The 19,398-nt window shown below is 35.6% G+C and overlaps 2 protein-coding genes across 2 annotated transcripts in view; one reads left to right on the top strand and one right to left on the bottom strand.

Annotated features, from left to right (window-relative positions):
- The window catches only part of LOC107744351 (protein RTF2 homolog), a 33,904-nt gene extending 14,705 nt beyond the window's left edge, over positions 1 to 19,199 (top strand). Inside the window, exons 6-9 of the mRNA XM_016557938.1 lie at positions 14,045 to 14,158; positions 14,428 to 14,479; positions 17,009 to 17,083; positions 18,301 to 19,199. Coding sequence (XP_016413424.1) covers positions 14,045 to 14,158; positions 14,428 to 14,479; positions 17,009 to 17,083; positions 18,301 to 18,500 — 441 coding nt within the window. The 3' untranslated portion in view covers positions 18,501 to 19,199. The remainder of the gene's footprint in view (positions 1 to 14,044; positions 14,159 to 14,427; positions 14,480 to 17,008; positions 17,084 to 18,300) is intronic.
- LOC107744350 (beta-1,3-galactosyl-O-glycosyl-glycoprotein beta-1,6-N-acetylglucosaminyltransferase 7-like) lies at positions 1,029 to 9,495 on the bottom strand. The gene is made up of 4 exons (XM_016557937.1): positions 9,284 to 9,495; positions 3,450 to 4,436; positions 3,198 to 3,293; positions 1,029 to 1,732 (listed from the first exon to the last, which is right to left on the bottom strand). Exons 2-4 carry the CDS (start codon positions 4,399 to 4,401, stop codon positions 1,491 to 1,493), a joined length of 1,290 nt encoding a protein of 429 aa, XP_016413423.1. The 5' UTR covers positions 4,402 to 4,436; positions 9,284 to 9,495; the 3' UTR covers positions 1,029 to 1,490.
- Positions 19,200 to 19,398: the final 199 nt, after the last annotated feature.

Below are 19,398 nucleotides of genomic sequence, written 5' to 3'. Positions count from 1 at the left end.
CACACATATATGATTCCACCCAATCAGCTTATCTTTGTAAAATGGAACAGCTTCTTAAATAACTGAATGTGCACTCTTAACTTCAGCCAATCAAGCATTATATTATGATATTATGATAATTAAGCACTATTTAATGATAGAACTAGTGATTAGAACTAAAACTTGGTAACCATGAATGAATGCATATTTGCCATTTTAACTGAACTTAGTACTGGTGGTGGTGTTTAAGATATTGTTGGTCATAGGTAATAGTAATTATTATTAAAAGATACTAGGCCTACTACTACTACTACTATTATTATCTGCTGGGTTCATGAATATTAATCACGTTGTCAGCGTTCGCTCGAACTGATTTGCTGAAATCAAAACAGGGACGGTAATAGATGAGAATAGATAAGAGCTAAGAGCTGTTTGCGCATTGGCTCCGTCCACTGCCGAGAAACCGGCATATCTTTTGCTTGTTCTTAAAAGCTGAATAATTCTAAATGAACTCTGTTATTTTGACAGGAAAATACAACAAAGAATATGGTTTACATGTAGTGCGTCGATTCAGCGTGGTATGCAAGACTCTCGTTCTCTCTCTTTGCATGTGTGAGAAACACAGCGCTATCAGTAAAGAGACGGCGAGTCGTGCGCCTTCACACTAGTTTACGGTACGTCAAATACAGGTGCGCTGCGTGCTACATACTGCGCATCCATTGAGTACATGACATGATCCATTGAGCGCATCCAAATAGTACAGATCGCTTGACGGAGAGCGAAACTCTCAAGCGCTCAGTCAGCGTGTTTATCGAGTGAAAATTTGTGTTGAACGCCTCTCTCACACACACACTGGCGTGTAAAATCTAAGAATTTATTAGCCAATGGCTAATGTTAGACATTATTTAGTCGCCCAGAGTAAGATTTAGTCGCATTTGCGAGTGATTTACTTGCAATGTAGAGGGTTGATATATATATATATATATATACACACAATTTTTTTGTTTTTTATAATTTTATAACAAATTGAAATAGCAGTATTTGTTGTATCTTGGACCTGGCCAAGGATTCTTATGCCTTTATTCTTTATTATCGATCCACTTTAAACAGTACATTATGCTGCAGTTAATAAATAGAAATAAATAGAAATTACCATTACTATTAACAGTACAACAGTTATATTACTCATCACTCACATAACAATCAGTGTTCACATGTTTTCAACATTTACTCATCACAAGCTGCACTGCCATGCGGCGTGAATATTGACGCAATAAATTTGCTCCGTAAAGCAGAAAATGTTCCAGTGATGTTTCTATTATTTCTTCCTTCATGTCTACTGTGTCCATGAGAGATTGTACTTTGACGTCAAGAGGAACTAGAGTTTGCTGATATTACAGATCATGTAGTGATATGCGTGGTATAGGGTTTTGAGCATGCAGAAGTTGGCAAGCCTGTAAACGGTGTGAATTTCCCTTTCCTTGTGACTTTTCGGGATTGTTTGCCCAGAATCACTCCTCTGGTTTTGAAATGAGTGTGCTGTTGATGACTTCGACCTCTGTGGTGAGACGCCATGATGGTTGAATGGGAACCGTAGCGTGCTGGAGAACTTTATGCCGATGCCACAGTTCCAGACAATCCAGGGCTTCCGGGAAACTTGAAGTCTCAAATTTATTTGCAAACATGCTCTCGCTTTCAATAAGCCACGGTAAGTCGCCAATCCCGTAAACGCAGATATCCCTGATGTATTGTCCTGTAGAAACAAACGCAATGGATTTTGTATCCACAGACACAAGATTAAAATCCTGTGTTTACATGAAAATACAGACTGTTGTTAGGAACATGTGTTATGATGACTGTGCAAAAGCCTTGATTGGCTTAATTAAATGCAGTATTTTAATCAAGAGCTGTTATATCTAGCTTTATATTAATTTATATTAATTTATATTAACAGGGTTTCTGTGGGTCTTATAAAGTCTTAATTCGCCCCTTCCAAAAATTAAGGCCTAAAAAGGTCTTAAATCAGAGCCGAAAGTCTTAAATTCATGAAGGCATTGCATTAAATGTCGCAAGTATTTTTGCTTTGTTTTCCAATACAAATATCTAAACAACCTTAAATCAAGATCCATTTACTTGAGATGCAAACTGAACATATTCAATCTTGTTTTCTGAGAAATTGTGAGTTTATACTTAAAACAGGGGGGAAACACAACACACACACACACCCTGTCAGTGGGGTATGAAAACTTTTCCTCGTTGAATTAAGTAGATTTTTCTCAGCCCATTAGCAGATATTTGTTCATATGTGTCAGATATGTCTTCATGTTGATCAGTTTCTCAGAAAACAAGATGTCTTATTTGATGTCATTTGTGACCCTGGACCACAAAACCAGTCATAGTGGTCAGTTTTATCTCAAAGCTGAATAAATAAGCTTTCCATTAATGTATGGTTTGTTAGGATAGGACAATATTTGGCCGAGATGCAACTATTTGAAAATCTGGAATCTGAGGGTTTAAAGTTGTCCAAATGAAGTTCTTAGCAATGCATATTTACTAAGGTTTGATATATTTACAGTAGGAAATTTACAAAATATCTTTATGGAACATGATCTTTACTTAATGTCCTAATGATTTTTGGCATAAAAGAAAAATCAATCATTTTGACCCATACAATGTATTTTTGGCTATTGCTACAAATATTACCCCAGTGACTTAAGACTGTTATTGTGGTCCAGGGTCACATTTGTGAAATGACATAAAATGATCTTTAGACATTTACACTGGAAAAGAAGACAGAAATACTGAGAAAGAACATCACTTTGAGCTGTAATCTGAAGGAGCAGTAAAAGTTATTCTAGTGCTTGGAAGCAGAGATATTCAACCCAAAAGTTTTTTTTTTTTTTGTGTAAAATGAATAGAAAAGTCTTGTATATCTTATTTGAAGGGTTGCTAATACAAGACATTTACTTTTGGAGACCATATGGACGCATTGTGTTCCATTAAATTTATTCCTTCAATTTTCTTGGTCTTAAAAAGGTAAAAAAAATTAAAAAGTATTACATTTACCTTCATAAAACCTACAGAAACCCTGAATAAACGTGGCATTGTATACTAGAAATATTGTTGGTTCTGTTACAGATTGGATAAAACTTTGGATACAACCGTCTGCTAAATGCATTAATGTCAGTGTAAAAAGTGTTCGCTAGCTGGTCTCGTACCTTTACAGCCCTGGTGTACTGTTCCTTCTTGATCCCTCCATTTGATTGCACGAACATTACCTTCCCATTCGCCTTCTACATAACTGCCAGGTGTTTCTGAATAAACATGCAAGACCAATTTTATGGTTAGGGGACCACATGCTTCTGAGCAGTTGCTATCTTGCTTAATCACTGACTTGAACTTGAAATATGACTTGAGTCATATTGCATTTAAAAGGCAACCATACTCTTGATTATAGCGTTCTGACTTACCCTTCATGTGATTTAGAGTCACCCAGTAATGCTCATCTGGGCTGAAGGTGTCTTTAGACCACTCCAGCAAGTCTTTGGCCACCTTGTCGTTGAGGACGAACTCCACAAACGGTCTCGTTAAGGAGTAATAGGCAGTCCCGAAGTAAATAGTTAGGTTGTGAGGAGGTGGTCCCTTCTTTTGACCCTTGCCTTTTGGTGCCACATGGGTGCCTTTTACCTCCTCGTACTGAAACTTAGTCCTGTATTTCATAGTCAGTGGCTGCTTGATTCCCGGTGTCATGTTCCTGTCTTTCCATTCGGATCCTTGCATGTACCGGACCAGCTCCAGGTTGGTCTGGATTGGGAAGTCCTGGCCGCACAGATTTATAACTCTTTTCCAATTTGTAGGAGACTTCACCAGGTCCTTCATGCAGTTGATGTCAGCCTGCAGACGGGAAAAGCCAGCGTAGGTCACTTTTTCGGTGATGGACACCACAAAGACGTTCGGGAAGCACCCAGCTAGGTTTCGGACGCTCGTCTTGTATTCTTCCAGCGCTTTGGCGTCTATGTGAATGCAGTAGGCGTTCTGTGGAGCGTAAATGGCTCTCAGTAGCCGCACAAACGTTTCCAGCTCTTTGTGGATGGTGATTATGAAAGCCAAAGGGAAGTCTTCTTCTTCTTTGCTCAGCGGCTCCATGATAAAGTGCAGATCTGACTGCAATAGAGTGCAGTTTGCGTCCGGTTTGGTCTCATAGCTGATTTTCTTACAGTCTTTTTGCTGCCATTTAAACCCGGGAGTTGCAGGTGGAAGAATGTCACAGCTTTGGGGGACTGGCGTGGTTTGGCTGCTCAAGTCAGTTGATGGAAGGGGGGTGTTGGGTATTTTGGCTTTCAAGTAGATGGCAGAACATATTAGGATGCAGACTCCAAGGCAGAAGAGAAAACTGCACTTGGTGTTCTCAAGCTGGACCATAATAGTCCAGCATCTGAAAAGCAGCTATAGACCTCCTGAAACAGAGCAGATAAGGAAAATAATAAGAGAGGAACTTATCTCAACATAGTGAAGTACTCAAATATACATTCCCCTTTCTGTTAATCATTAAATAAGCACAGAAACGTTTTTTGATGCATTATGCATAACAGTCCAAAAAAGACCGTTTACAGAGACTAGCTTGATAATGTATTTGTTGATAAAGAAGTCTGTTATGCTCACCAAGGCTGCATTTGTTTGATTAAAAATACATTAAAAACAGTAATAATGTGAAATATTTTTACAATTTAAAATAGGTCTTTTCTATGTGAATGTATTGTAAAATATAATTTATTCCTGTGATGTTAAGCTGAATTTTCAGCACCATTACTCCAGTCTTCAGTGTCACATGATCCTTCAGAAATTATTCTTATATGCTGATTTGCTGCTCAAGAAACATTTCTGATTATTATCAATGTTGAAAACAGTTGCTTCTTATATTGGTGAAAACTGTGATACGTTTTATTTTTCAGGATTTTTGATGAATAGAAAGGTTAACAGAACAGCATTTACTTGAAATAGAAATCTTTTGTAACATAAATGCCTTTATGTCTTTATGGGCACTTTTGATTAATTGAATGCATCCTTGATGAATAAAAAGTATTCATTTATTTCAAAAAGAAAATTAATTTTTGACTTTTCAGCTTAAATAATACACATTTTAATAACATTTTTATGAAATAATTTTTGTGCTTTAAACAAATAAGCCTGACCTTTCCATTTTTACCCAAGTCACAATTATTTTTTGTGGTAATCAATATGAAACAATCATTAATTAGACATTAAGTGTAACACTTTACAATAATAAATAAAATAAATATTAACAGTAGTTAATGCATTAGATATCATGCACTAGTAATAAACTAGTTTACAGCATTTTTTTTTACAGCATTTATTAATCTAGGTTAACATTAATTTGTTAATTCAATATTATGTCATGTACATTCAAAATACAATGTATTATTTTAATTTATACAAATATAATGTTACTAATATATGTAGAAGTTAACATTAACTAGTATTAATGAGTGCTGTAAAAGTATTGTTTATTGTTATTTTATTTTAGCTCATTTCAAACTTAATTTAAGCTAATAAACATCTACACATCTAGATGTTTGAAATACTTATAATAATTTCTAAATGATTATGTTTTGCATTTATTTATTTATTTTTTGATCAATGACATGAAGGTGGATCATGTCATTACATTAAACTCCAGAGCCGTTTTAGAGCACATGTTTTGGGTGGCTCCATCTTAGCTGTGTTGTGAAGTCATGGATAGAAGTGATCATATCATTACGTACATGGATAAACATCTGCAGTATTTTTGAATGGGGCGTCTCTATTACTCAGGAGCATTTTTTGACTCTCATAATGACGCATAATGGTGTGGTCTCCATCACACCCTTTGACATTGGCAACGATTGCCTTCACATCTCTATAAGGGTACAAACGTCTTTTCCCACCTGGATGTTACTCTGTTGTGTCACTCTTTTCTAAGCGCAGCAACCCTTGGGTTTCCTTTTAATAGCACCCCATAGAGTTGCGTTCACTGCTGGAGGTCCCAGTTGCTGGACACAAATGAGCTTTGGAGATCAGTTTTGTTAAGTCATTTAATGAACCCTCAAGGGTTTATACAACATGCTGACATTGTCCATCGTCACCTTAAAGAATGAAAAGCGCACACCGTTCTATCAACATCACAAAGTATGTGATCTGTTAGTTACAATTTAGCTCGAGTTTAAGATATCGCTATCAAATCAGTTCTAGTTTAAAGGCATGCAGAGGATTGTAAAAATGTTGCAATGCGATTTTAAGAAGTACTTATGGATGACAGAACTGTATGAAGGTGTGACTGAGTTTGAGTATGTCGCAGTGAAATATGTTGGCTTAATGTTAGGGTGTTTTGCGACAAGCAAAAAATTTATCAAAGATAGGGAATGAAGCAATAAACATTTTTGAGTATACTTGAATTATACATATCACTTGAAAATATACTTTAAATATACTTTTGAAATGCATTGATAAAACAATGATTTAACTAATTATTTTGCTAAGTATATTTGTTTATTATTTTAGTATTATTTTACTATCATTGAGATATTATTATAATTTTTTATTAATATTTTGCATTTTTATTTTTTATATTTTCTCTTTTAATTTTGTGTGTTTTTTAATTTGTCTCTGTAGTTTTTATTATTATTTATTTTAGTTTTAGTTATTTTTATTAAAAAAGTAAAAGTAGTTTAGTAAATGTACCTTTTTAAAGGTTTTAGTTATCTATAATTTCCCTGAATCACCCGTATGCAGAGTGTTTCAAATAAGTCACTTATAAGGTTCCTTTTTTAAAATAGGATGCTCCCTATATAGACAGTAAGGCGGCGAGCTGTGCTCTTCATCAGTTCCTTCTTACATGTGATAGAAGTGTTGCAAGTTTTACAGATGTTCATGTATGCAGCAAATAGATTAATATGGCAGGATGCTGTGGTTTTGGTTAATGCTTTTAAGGAGAAAGCGAGTGTATTTCTGGAGAAATGCATCATCAACACCCTGTTTCATAGATCACCGCGAGGTGCCAACATTTTGCATTATTAAAATTGTCTAGATTTCCCCTCTTGACCAAATTTTAGCCATTTTAGCCAATTTTAGCCTCTTGAGCATGTTTGCATCAACATCATTGATGGTAATCGCTGATTATAACTGATGGCTGTATTATACTATATTGACTGCTGTTGTTCTTTTATACAGAGTGATTAAAGAAAGCGTCTAACCTGACACCTTGTGTACTCGTTAGCTGGTAACTTTATTAGGAATTGCATTATCATGAATTTTAAGAACAATAGTATGGCCTTTTCTCAGGTAACTGATGGCAATTTTCATAAACATTTTATGTCAAATTTATTTTGTGCATTTTTATTAAATTATATAAGCAGGCTACTTTTTAAAAATAATTACAAATTAATAATAAATCAAAACAATTGTTAAGAATTTAACCAACTAAATATAGCTTCAAAACATGCAAGCAAATATAAAGTAATAAAGGTGGGAAAAGACAACAACGCAGCTGACTCGTCAATAAATGAGTACAAAACAGCGTTTCCTAGCACCTGTCGCTTACTGATTGTTTCGTCTGTTAATATCACATGCACTTTTTAAAATTTTTTTTTTTTAGTTTGTTACTCAGACGCAGGCAACTATTTAGTGTGGTATTTTTTGACAATATTCACTCATCATGACAGTAAAATAGGGCATTCTAAGTCAATATACTGCAGTATTTCCTCTCTCAATCAGTAGAAAATATGGTTAACACCCGGTCATGCATGAAAAAAAAAAAATACCGTCATGTACCGTGAAACCGGTATAATTTGGAAAAATACCGTGATATAAATTTTTGGTCATACCGCCCAGCACTAATTTCAAGTGATATCTGTATCTGAGAGGGCTTAAAGTATCCAAAAGTTTACAGACAATCATAGTTAATGGGTTTTTCTTTTTTCCTCAGCATTATTGCTGTTTGATATTACTGATGAGATCATAGACAGTGGCAGCTTTAATAGGCTGCATTCACACTAATGCACAGATCTATTTCCACATATCAGACATATCATGTATATTCGGAGATGCAAGTGCATTTAACCACAGCCGCGATCGAGCTTCAGGACAACAAACACAAAGCACACGTGAAAGTCTGTCAGAGTTTCGTGCATCTAATACATACTGCATTCCAAACGGCATTAATGGAAGCATATCTACAGTAAAACACTGAAATAACGGTGGGTGGAAGCACACACTGTCAAGCAATGTGCACGTGTCTCACAGTGTATATCCTGTGCAATGAAGTCCGCCACGATTGTCTTTAGCACACACGTGCCACATGCAGGGAAAAGACATGTTTAGAATCGATTCAGTATCGTTGAAGAAAGTATCGCGATGGATTACCATTTACTGATGAAAACTTGTACGAAAACTTAATATTCCTCACCATTTAAATATATTATGAGCACAATGCATTTTCATGTTTATGTGCGACAGGTGCCATTTTTGACAGAGCTCACATGTGATGATTTGTGTTACACAATGGTTTGAGTTCTGTGGTAAAGGCAGCTATTTTTCCATTGTAATATATTTTTCATAAAACAAGATAAAATACAGTTTCATGGCTAGTAGGAAATCTGACTTAATTTTAGACCCTGGAAGCAGGTTTGAAACACATTTGCACATATGAACTGATTGATTAATTTTATCTAAAGCAAATGCATATAGGGTTTTTAAACAGAGTTTTGCAATCTAGGAAGGTTGATTGATGTCTGTGTCAAGTCTTGACTCTTGATTGATTAAGGAGGTATTTAAACAGCACATGAACTTGAACTTTAAACTCATTCCAGCTCTACAGTGGTGTTAATTATAAATCACAGTGCACTTTGAATAGAAAACCTCCTGAGCTTTAGTGCATATGCTTTCATTGGTGATACAATCTCAGTGCCATTATATGGTTTTGTGTTGAAAGAGGATTCATTTTCTAGCTGCCTCAGTAGTCGTTAGATAGCAAATTAACTTAAAAAGCACCTGCTAAGATAACAAATGTGTCAAACCTCAGGCTTCAAGAGCAACAGATTAGTATCGCTAACATTGTGCTGAAAACTGTATTTCTACTAATAGTGTATAACCAGCCTTTATACATTATACATTGGATTTTTTTTGTAGTTAAAAAGCTAAATGAAATCTCTTTACAGGCTCTCTCCTACACATGTTTTGGTTTTCTGAAGCATAAACATCAAGTGCATTAGACGCAGCCCAATAAATCCATGAGTCAGAGTGTGCTTACCTTTCAGCTCAAGCCGTCTCCACTCCTGTAAATGAGCAGTGGGATTAAACATTCACAAACGCACTGACATCCACATGACCTCTGTCTAAAAGGCTCCTCCGTGAGCAGAAATCCTCCACCGAGCGCTTGCTATCAGTGCGTCTGCCTTTCTGTGAGAGAGTGAAACTGCTCTGAGCCGGTTGTTGCTGTTATGACCACTGTGCGCGCGGTCCTCCCGCGACTGTGGGGCTTAGCTGCTACGTAACACTCCCCATGAGAGATGGGGAGGAGGAGCGTGAGGAGGTGAAAAACGATTGGTCCAGTTCACGCTGCAATTTGCACCTCTTTTGCTTTATAACTCTCTTATCTCATGAGAATCTTATTGTCTTGAAGCATGGCCTTTCATCTTTAGCACAATGTCTAACCAGTTCTGTAACCTGTTGTATTCAGCAGAACTGGTTAGATGTTTTTATATAGTTTCAGGTTTACGGTTGACTATAGCAGTTTTATTGGTTCTGGTCTTAATGAATGCCTTTCATACACAGAGGCAGTGGGGAATTAGTTGGTTAAATTTGTAAATGAATACTTGCTAATTCTGTCATACTTTAGTCATTTCTTTTGCTATGTGCATTTTGAATGTGAATAAGGTCAAGCTTCAGAAATAACACAAAGGCAATCTAGGAAATGTAGCAGTCCATGTATAGCAAGTTTGCTTTTTAAATTTTCAATAATGAGGAATTTATGCACAATATGATCAGGAATGTAGGAATTAGTTAATAACTGGTTCAGTTTCAAAACAAATAGTTGTTGTCATGCATAAAAATGAAAATTCTGTCATCGTGTAATCACTTTAGAATGTGAAGAAGGACGGTCAAGCTTCAAATAAATCGCAGTCCATGAATAGTATCTTTGTGTAAATAACAGACCAAAAAATGTTTTTAAATATGCTTTAATGTGCATTGAAGAAGTTGTGCACAATAAGATCAGAAATGTGCATTAAGACAGTAAATCGTGTCCATTTTTATTTCAAATCGACTTGATTATATTTTTAAACAGTAAATAGTTGCTATATTGTGTAAATATGTCAATTTTGTCATAATTTAGTCATTTATTTTGATCATTTGCATTTTGAATGTGAACAAGGAAATTGAATTTAATGTGAACAGACCTAAAATTGATTTATTTTTTTTTGTTGCAAAAACAATAATGGGCATCATAAGATCTAAAATGTGTTCATTCAGTTACAGTTAGTGATTTTATATGGTTTCAGTTTACAGTTGACTAATAATGGTCCTGTACTTAACGAATGGCTTTCATACATTGCAGTGGGGAATTAGTTTGTTGATGTGATTCTTAATTGAATAGTTGCCCTCATTAATGAAATGAAAATTCTGTAATCATTTAGTTATTTCTTTCAGTCATTTGCATTTTAAATATGAACAAAGACGGTCAAGCTTCAAAAATAACAAAAAAAGCTTGGTAAAAGTAACTATTTTAGCAGTCCACAGTGTTTCCCACAGGATTTTTCCTCGATCCCTCTAGGGGGGTCCGGGGGCATGCCCCCTTGTAAGAAAATTTTGTACATTTTAAAGTTAATTTCATAAATCTGGTGCACTTTGAGAGTTCAAAATTAAGAGCTCCAACACAGGTTCTTTGTGCAAAGTGGATGCAGCACACTGGTGGTGGTTGAGGAGAGACCCCCCAACATGATTGTAAAGTGCTTTGGGTGTACAGCAATACACAATAAAGCGCTATATAAATGCATCATTCATTCATTCATTCATTCAACCCTCTTTTTAGTTGTGATATAGTGTCTCAGTCTCACTGGTGAATTAGGAAGCCAAACAAATTAGATTAAAATAATAATAATAATTTTATATTATTATTCCTATGACAGTAATAGCCATATATTGTAAAACAATTGCACTGTGAAATAAATATGATTTATTTTTTCAGGTATATTATTTTACCCTCGGCAGTGATAAGAAGGGAAAAATGCCATCGAAGCTTTTGTGAAGTCAGTTCCCTTCAGAAATATATTCATATAAACCTCCACCCCAATATTTATATTTTTCTTCCGAACAGTGAGCTTGTTGTACCTGTACAGTATTTTCTCTGTGCGCGTGCCAACCACTGCATTTTATTCACGATACAAACAAAGATACTAAGATAAAACCTGCATGAAACAAAAACAGGCAGGCTGAATGAGAACGCAAATTCACTCTCTGACAGCAGGTGGCACTTATGGATCGGCAGTGATAAGAAGGGAAAAATGACATCGAAGCTTTTGTGAAGTCAGTTCCCTTCAGAAATATATTCATATAAACCCCCACCCCAATATTTATATTTTTCTTCCGAACAGTGAGCTTGCTGTACCTGTACAGTATTTTCTCTGTGCGCGTCTGTTAATTTTAGGCCATGCTTGCAAGAGAGTTTGTTTTGGTGATTTCAAATGTCAACATTGGCTACCAGAAATCACTTACTCTGCCTTTAATTCGTTTGACGGATACTTGCCAAAGCAATGGCGTGAAACACAACGTTAAAGAACTTTTATGTTATATGAGAAGTATAAATATATCTTCGGTTTATTATGAAACTGTGGCGTGACAGATTAGTATAGTTAATGAATGGGAAACACTGGTCCATATAAAGTAGCTTTTTGTAAACAACAGACCAAAATGTAACATTTTTATTGCAATTTTTTTTTCTTTTAATATGAAATAATGTGCATTGAGGAAATTGTGCATTTTGATTTCATGTTAACTTTAAAGCATCAACCAGATTTGGTATTGTTTGCTGAGTAGATGCTGCAGATTTGTTTCTCTCCATCTTTACCTTCATAATCTTCATCTCTGATTGCTCTCTCCACCTCCTGATCTCTTCGTCAGATGCCTGCTTTGCAGATAAATATGATTCCAGATGCATTAGCTCCTTGTTTCTTCCCACCTGAGCGCAGAGGTAGAAGGGAACTGCCCTCTAGTGAGCCTGAGGGGCGGTGGCCTGTGCGTTTGCTGATGATCGAGGGAGATTAGTGCTCTTGTGTGCGCAGGACAATAGCTGCTGCTGAATGCCTGTGTCATTGTGTGTGTTTGGCTTTCGGTTAACTTCATCATCGGTGCAACATTTTTTCTGTTTTCCAGGCAAAGCCGTCATACCTGCTTTATGACCTGTTTTGTAACATATTAAGAGTTTAGACACTTTGCTTTCAGACAGTTTTTTAGTTAATTTGTAATTTCAACTACTATTTTCTGTCATTTAACGAAGCTTGTTTGTTTTACATTTGTGGTCACATCATATTTCCTATACTTCCATTGTGTATTATCATAGATTTGATGACTTTACTACACTAAAAAAAATGTTTCCCTAAGTTTTAAATAAGTTAAAGATTATTAGAGTATGTTTAACAAGAAAATACTTTTTTCAGTTTTTCTGCTACAAAATTTTGAAGTTACAATGTGCTAATTTATTACCAATTTCTTAGTGAAAATGGTTTCTACAAGTAGTTTTTTTCAGTGTAGTGTGGAAAATAGTCATAATTGAGTCTAAACTTGACTAGTAGTGAACATTTTCGCCAAAGTATAGTATACTTTTTCACTTTCATCTGGACAGGATTGTGTTTTACTGTAATTTTCGGTGTTTCAACCTTTGTAAAGGCATATAGGTTACAGTGAAGCTGTATTATCTAGTCTAGTTCTGAAGCCTTGTTTGATCCTAGGGATGGCCATTTTTCAAAAATATTCCATTCGAATATTTGAGCTAATAAAAACTAATATTCAAATATTCATTTATCCATGTGTGTTTAGCCAGGTGAAAGCGGCAGGCGCTCTTCTGAAAAAGCCTAGCTGTGAACGCTTGCGAGCGCTATAGGTGCTTTGGTTGCTGTGATACAGAACAGCCGCTGAAGTAATGTGGCAGACGCATCACGAATGAAATGTTGCATGCATTATTTTTCATATCAATATAAACTTCTCCATTGTCGTTCAGGCGTAGTACTGTACAAGTGATGGGTCAATCATGAACGATTCGTTCATTGCGTCTGTCACGTGACAAATGAACAAAAGACTCGGAATGTAAAGTAATTATTTATGTTCTCTGTAAATTATGTTTGACTGCATTATAATGACTTCTTAATATGATCAAGATTGTGTAGGTGGATCAGTTTGGGGGATTTGGCTGTTCAAATTATAACATTTAAAGCCACTTAAATGAATGAAATTACTTGAATAAAGATTTGTTCATTTTGATGAACGAGATTGAACGAGAAAATCAGTAAAGTGATCCGATCTTCCCATCACTGTTTATTTGCTCCGCCCCTCCTCCACTGTGATTGGACGGCTGACTGAAAACTGCGTTTTGCCCAAAGTTGATCATTTATTAGCGCTTTGTTGTGCTGCTGTCATCTTAAAAAACGCAGCACTCCCATTGAAAACTATTATGTATGCTAGCCTCAAGAAAAAACGCTTTGACACGGCCTTAGTCTGTTAACAATAAAGCCAGCTGCGGAGAAAATGAGTGGTCTCTCGGCTCACTCGGGGCACATCTGCGCCTTCTGCAGTAGTGAATGCAGTTATGTGCCGCTGATTTTCTTCATTCGACTGGTCATGACGTTCTGGTGTTTGTATTTCATATGATTCCTCATTTTAGAGTTTGCATGCTCAGGATTGATCAGGGATTTACTGCATTCACTGCCAGCAAAGCAAATCAGTCATTTAATTAATTACATTTTTCAGTCATTTTAATTTTCACGTTCTTGTTATTGTGTTTTTTTGTTTTTTTTAATAGTGTGGAGATCCTTTCCAAGAAGACAACCTTGTGATGCTGAATGGGACTAAAGAGGAGGTGGAGAAGCTACAGAAGGCCATGGAGGAGCGCCGAGCAAAGGCTAAAACTGCGAAAGTAAATTGATGTCTTGCTGGTGTAGAATTGCAGTGGTCTTTGGGATGTGGGATGGAAGCTACGAATAAAAACTTTACTACCAGTAGAAGAAAAGTCCATTACCGTAGTGTAATTTGTAAGAGATAAGGAAATGAATATGCACCCTGACCATACTGAATAAGCAAAAGCCGTTTTCACTTCCTTTCTTTTCTTTTCACTTCCACGATATTTTAGTTTTTAGTTTTTAAGAACACATTTCATGTTAGGCATTTTTCTTTTTTTCTTGGCAGAAATCAAAGAAGAGCAAAGATACTAAAGTCTCCAAGTCACAGGATTCAACAGGTACAGTAACATATAAGGTTTGCATTATAAATCACATTAAGGTTTCTGATCATTGTGCAGTGAGTATTTCTTGTGACATGCTTCATCCGTAGCTTAAAATTAAAGCACTAGTTCACCCAGGAATGAAACTTGGGTCATATCATTCCTCTGTAGAACACAGATAGAGAACTCAGGCAGGAAGTTTGAGCTTCTGTTTCCTGTAAAAGTATGAATAAATACATTTTGTCGTTCACCGATATTCAACAGTGCTTCGCCAAAGCTGTCAAACTTTTGCTGAGCGTCACAAACAGTCACAAAGGTTCAATGCCTCCAAATCTCTGTGATGTAAAATATTGAGCAATGCAGTGTTGTAGATGCCTTTTTTATTGTGAGCATGAGAGAGATTTTAGAGCTCCGACAGACCAGTGTTATTTTAGTATTATTTATGCACTATTATAGTTTGTATTCATATTATGAATTAGCTTTAGTTTTAGATTTTCGGGTTTTTACTTTTTGAGTTTTTTTTTAGCTATTTTATTAGTTGCTTTTGCCATTTTTATTAGTTTTTGATTGTTTTATATTATTTATTTATTTCTTTTAAATTTCTAGTTAGTCATTTTAGTGCTTCAGGTTGAAATTTAGTTAGTTGCTAAGGCAACATTTCTAATTTTCTTTTATTTTTTTATTTTATTTCAGCTTTATTTCAATTAACAAAAATATTTTTTAAGTTTTAGTTAACGATAACCTTGTGAAAGAGAGGAAGATTTCCGGTGAATAATGACTTATTTTGCTCTGTTCTTCACAGAAAAACTGACTTGCCATTATAAGACTGGGAATATAGTGTATAAGTCAAATGAGCTGCTTTTGTGATGCTGTTTTATCCATTTTAAGGCTTGTTATACAGCAACATCCACTTCGGTTCTGTTTTAAATCTGTTTGAGCTGTTGAGTCCTCTAAAGTGAGATTAGGAGACTTTTCTAGGTAAAGGAATGTTTTGTTTTGCCTTACAGACGTAATTCCTGTGGGTGGATGATTCTGTATGTAAGCAGCCCCTGTCCCTATGCACATATTGTGTGAAAGTTGTACCGGCTTTACCGGCATTGCATCATCAAGACAGCTTTGTTGAAAGATTGAGAGTGACTTTACACAGACAAGCTCAATAAGAAATTCAATCACACTAGTCTCACAATAACACCTGTAATGGCACAGCTTTTTTTTTTGTTTCATATCAAACAGTGTTAGATTATAATGAACTCGTAATTAAAGATGTAACCGATTCACAAATGCGTAGCTGGTCTAATATAAAGCTTGTGATGAAAGTCTGCTTTTTGAGTCAGTCACTAGACGGGACATTTTAAAGAAAAAAAGCAATTGAGCACTATGAAAACGTCTGATATGTTGAATATGATTTACGCACACACAAAAGTCCCCCATAGGCCTCCATTGAAAGTGCATTTTTATTAAACTGAGGGACGATTTAAATAAAGTCTAATTGGTAATTGGCAGTACATCACCGATGCTGTGGATAGATTTGACTTTTTATTGAACCCATAATATTCCTTTCATGTTTATTTCAAAGTGTGTGAGGAATAAAGGTAAACTTTTGTGTAGAAATGACAGACAGGCGTTATCAATGTAGGACAAAATGTCAATATTCACTGAAGTTTGTGTCTACCCTTTTAGTATTGCTTCAGTATGAATCAGGCTTAAGTAAAGTTTACATGTGATTATCCGTGAGATAATCACAGATCAGCTGAGGTGACATAGTTCATTCAAAACTATGACAAAACACTGACATAAATACAAATTGAATTAAAACCGGAATGAAACTGTCATTATCCATAATCTTTCATAGATGCATTCAGAGAGGGAAAGACTGCCTGCCTTTAATCATGTTTAAATAGATTTTGTCATCAAATTTCTTGTATCTACAGAAGTGAACCATTTAAAGAAAAATAAAACCGTTTCTGGGTTTTTGGTGCATTTGAAGTGGCACACAACCTTTAGACATGTTCCTCTGAAGACCTCTTAGTTTTGCCCACAGAAATGGGGAAACCACACTGACTGCATTTAATGCCGTTCATAAATGCGCAATGCCATGTTTCATGTTTGCTATTTGATTGTACATTAACTAATGAGCTGTTAAACATTACATGATATGAGCCGGATTGTCAATAAGCTTTTGTAAATTCATATAAATTTCAGCATATACATTTCTTTTGAAATGGTTATGCATTTTTTGAACGTTTAATGTGAGCTGCATGTAAAAAGAATTAACAAAATGAAATATTAAAAAATTTAACTTTTGATTTATAAATAAAAATTACAATTAATACAGACTATATAGACATTAACAACTTCAATTTTAAAATTAAAATGAAAACAAATTATAAAATTAAAAACTAATTTAAATAATTAGTATCTCAGTGATCGTAAAATAAATAACACCGGTTTGAACTTCCCAATAATGGTTGAACAACTAATTGTAGTACTTTATTAAACTAGTACAACTACTAAATATATTGTTTTCCTTTTCTCTTGTAATGGCAGGAAGCTGTGACACCTCAGAGACTAAATCTACATCAGTGAATGGAGAGGGCAGCAGTGCAAGCCGCAGTGATTCAGGTATCCCAGCATGCCAGAGTACAGAAGGGCTAGATTTACATGTGAAATTGAACTATATGTGAATGCTTTTGAAAGCACAATCATATCAGTGTTGTTTTCACCCATGCATAGTCTGTGGTTGCGATGTATTTCATCATCATTTTGTAGAGAAGCAAAGGAAACTGCTCTTGGAAATCTGTGTACTGCTGCATTAATTGCTGAGATTATGCAACATGGTCAGGTCATGTGAAACAGTCATTGCATACTGGTTCACATAGTGTTTTTAAATGGTAGGCTGTATGCATACTGTGCAGTATGTTGTAAGCAGTTTATGGTAGTATTTCATTCCGACAGTAGATGGCAGCAGAGCAAGTGAACTCATGTTCTTTTACTTTACTTTTACTTTTACTTTGTCATTTAGCAGACGCTTTTATCCAAAGCGACTTACAAATAAGAAAAAGTAATCAAAACTAAAAGCTAAAACTCTATAAATACTATATATATACACATTTAAGAAAATAAAAGAAATTAAATAAAAATGACAAATGCATACAACAACATTTCAAAACTAAACATTTAAATGACTTGTGAAGTGAAAAGCTGTGTGTTTGTTAGAAACAAAACGTTTTAACTTTAAACCATTGCCTCTGGCCAAAATATGAGTCCATAATCCATAATAACGCTTCCTCCAGTGAAAAAGTCCATCTCCTGTTGTCTCTCACATCAAAATCCACACACATATTTGTTTAGAGCTGTTTTGGACAGTTTTAGCTCGTAAACGGTGCTTGATCTGTGCAGATTTCTCTCCTGATTCAGACCAGATGACTTTTTCACTGGAAAAAGCATTATGATGTATGGAGTATTTTATCTGGAAGCAGTGGTTTGAAGTTAAAACGTCTTAATGCTGGATTTGTTTCAGCTTTTGTCTTCTCCAGATGTTAACTGATGGACTGGAGTGCTGTGGATTACTTGTGGATTATTGTGATGTTTTTATCAGCTGTTTGGACTCTCATTCTGACGGCACCCATTCACTGCAGAGCATCCATTGCTGAGACACTGATGCAATGCTACATTTCTCCAAATCTGCTCTGATGAAGAAACAAACATTTTCAGAAAATTGTAAATTTTGGTTGAACTATTCCTTTAAGAATGGATGTTAAAGATCAGTCTGCCCTAGGAGAAGTCATGCATCCGGTTCGATCACGCCAGTGTCTTGTCTTTTTTTTTTTTCTTCTCAGCTCCAGGACCGTCCACATCCGGCGAGTGCTCTAAGACATTAAAGGCCCCCCCGGGACCCGTCATTGGCAGTAAGAGATCGATCCAGGACATGAAGGACAAATCTGAGACCTACAAGTCACTCTTCACCTCCCACAGCTCGGCCAAACGTACCAAAGACCAGATATCCAACTGGGTCACACACACGCCTTACCACTTTTGAGTGCGTTCTTCCTAGTGAAGCTCACTCTCTAGTGGTCTGGCTTTTGGAGGAGCAGAATTCTGGCTGGTGGATTGATGCATTGTTTTAACCTGTTTCTTTTTCACCGTTGCATTTTTATTTACCTTTATAAGATTATCTTAATTTAGTTGCATGCTTAAGTGTTCATTTTCAGTAAACTCATGTTGGCTTGAGTGTTAAATGTATTTTCCATTATCATTTTTTGACTGGATTCTGCTTTGCAGCAGTATCTTGTCTTAAAATGCTTTATTAAGGTTTAAACATGAACTCTATTGCAGTATAAACAAATTTAAAGGCTGATATCTTTGTATGTTTTCCTCCACAGAAGCATAAAATCGTGTTCCTGAAGCACTGTTGTAATTATTGAGCATTTCTTGTTAGGGTATCACAGAACTAACTTGCTAGCTACAGTAGTTATGCGGTGTGCTTTTAAACATGCATTATTTGTGAACACAGTAAAAGTCCGATCTGGGAGAAATCATGCACTGTTGATGGATATTTGTTAGGAATGATCCTCAATACTGCTTTTGTCCACAGCGCGGCAGTAGATGTCTACGAATGAGCGCTGCCCCACTCAAACAGTTTTAGATCTGATGTAGTTGTAGGTTTCTTGACTTTTTGCAGTTCCCCATAATGTAGTCGGTTATGTTCATCTGACAGGTGCATAAATAAAATCCAGACTCTACATTTTCAGGTATGTGTCTTAATTCCTGAGTGCGTGAGAAATACATGCTTGGAATGTCAACCTTAAAAGTCACTGTAGCAGAATTTCAAGGTTATTACTTATTAGGCATACTTAATTGTTTTACTTAAAATCTTTAAAATAATTTAAGAAAGTATTGCAGATGAAAATAAATCTTCAAAAAAAAATTGTAAGTTC

Source organism: Sinocyclocheilus rhinocerous, unplaced genomic scaffold (assembly GCF_001515625.1).
Source record: "Sinocyclocheilus rhinocerous isolate Xijiao unplaced genomic scaffold, SAMN03320098_v1.1 scaffold1488, whole genome shotgun sequence".
NCBI classification, from domain to species: Eukaryota; Metazoa; Chordata; class Actinopteri; order Cypriniformes; family Cyprinidae; genus Sinocyclocheilus; species Sinocyclocheilus rhinocerous.
The sequence above is the reverse complement of the archived record's forward strand: the minus strand, read 5'-3'. Positions and strand labels throughout refer to the sequence as shown.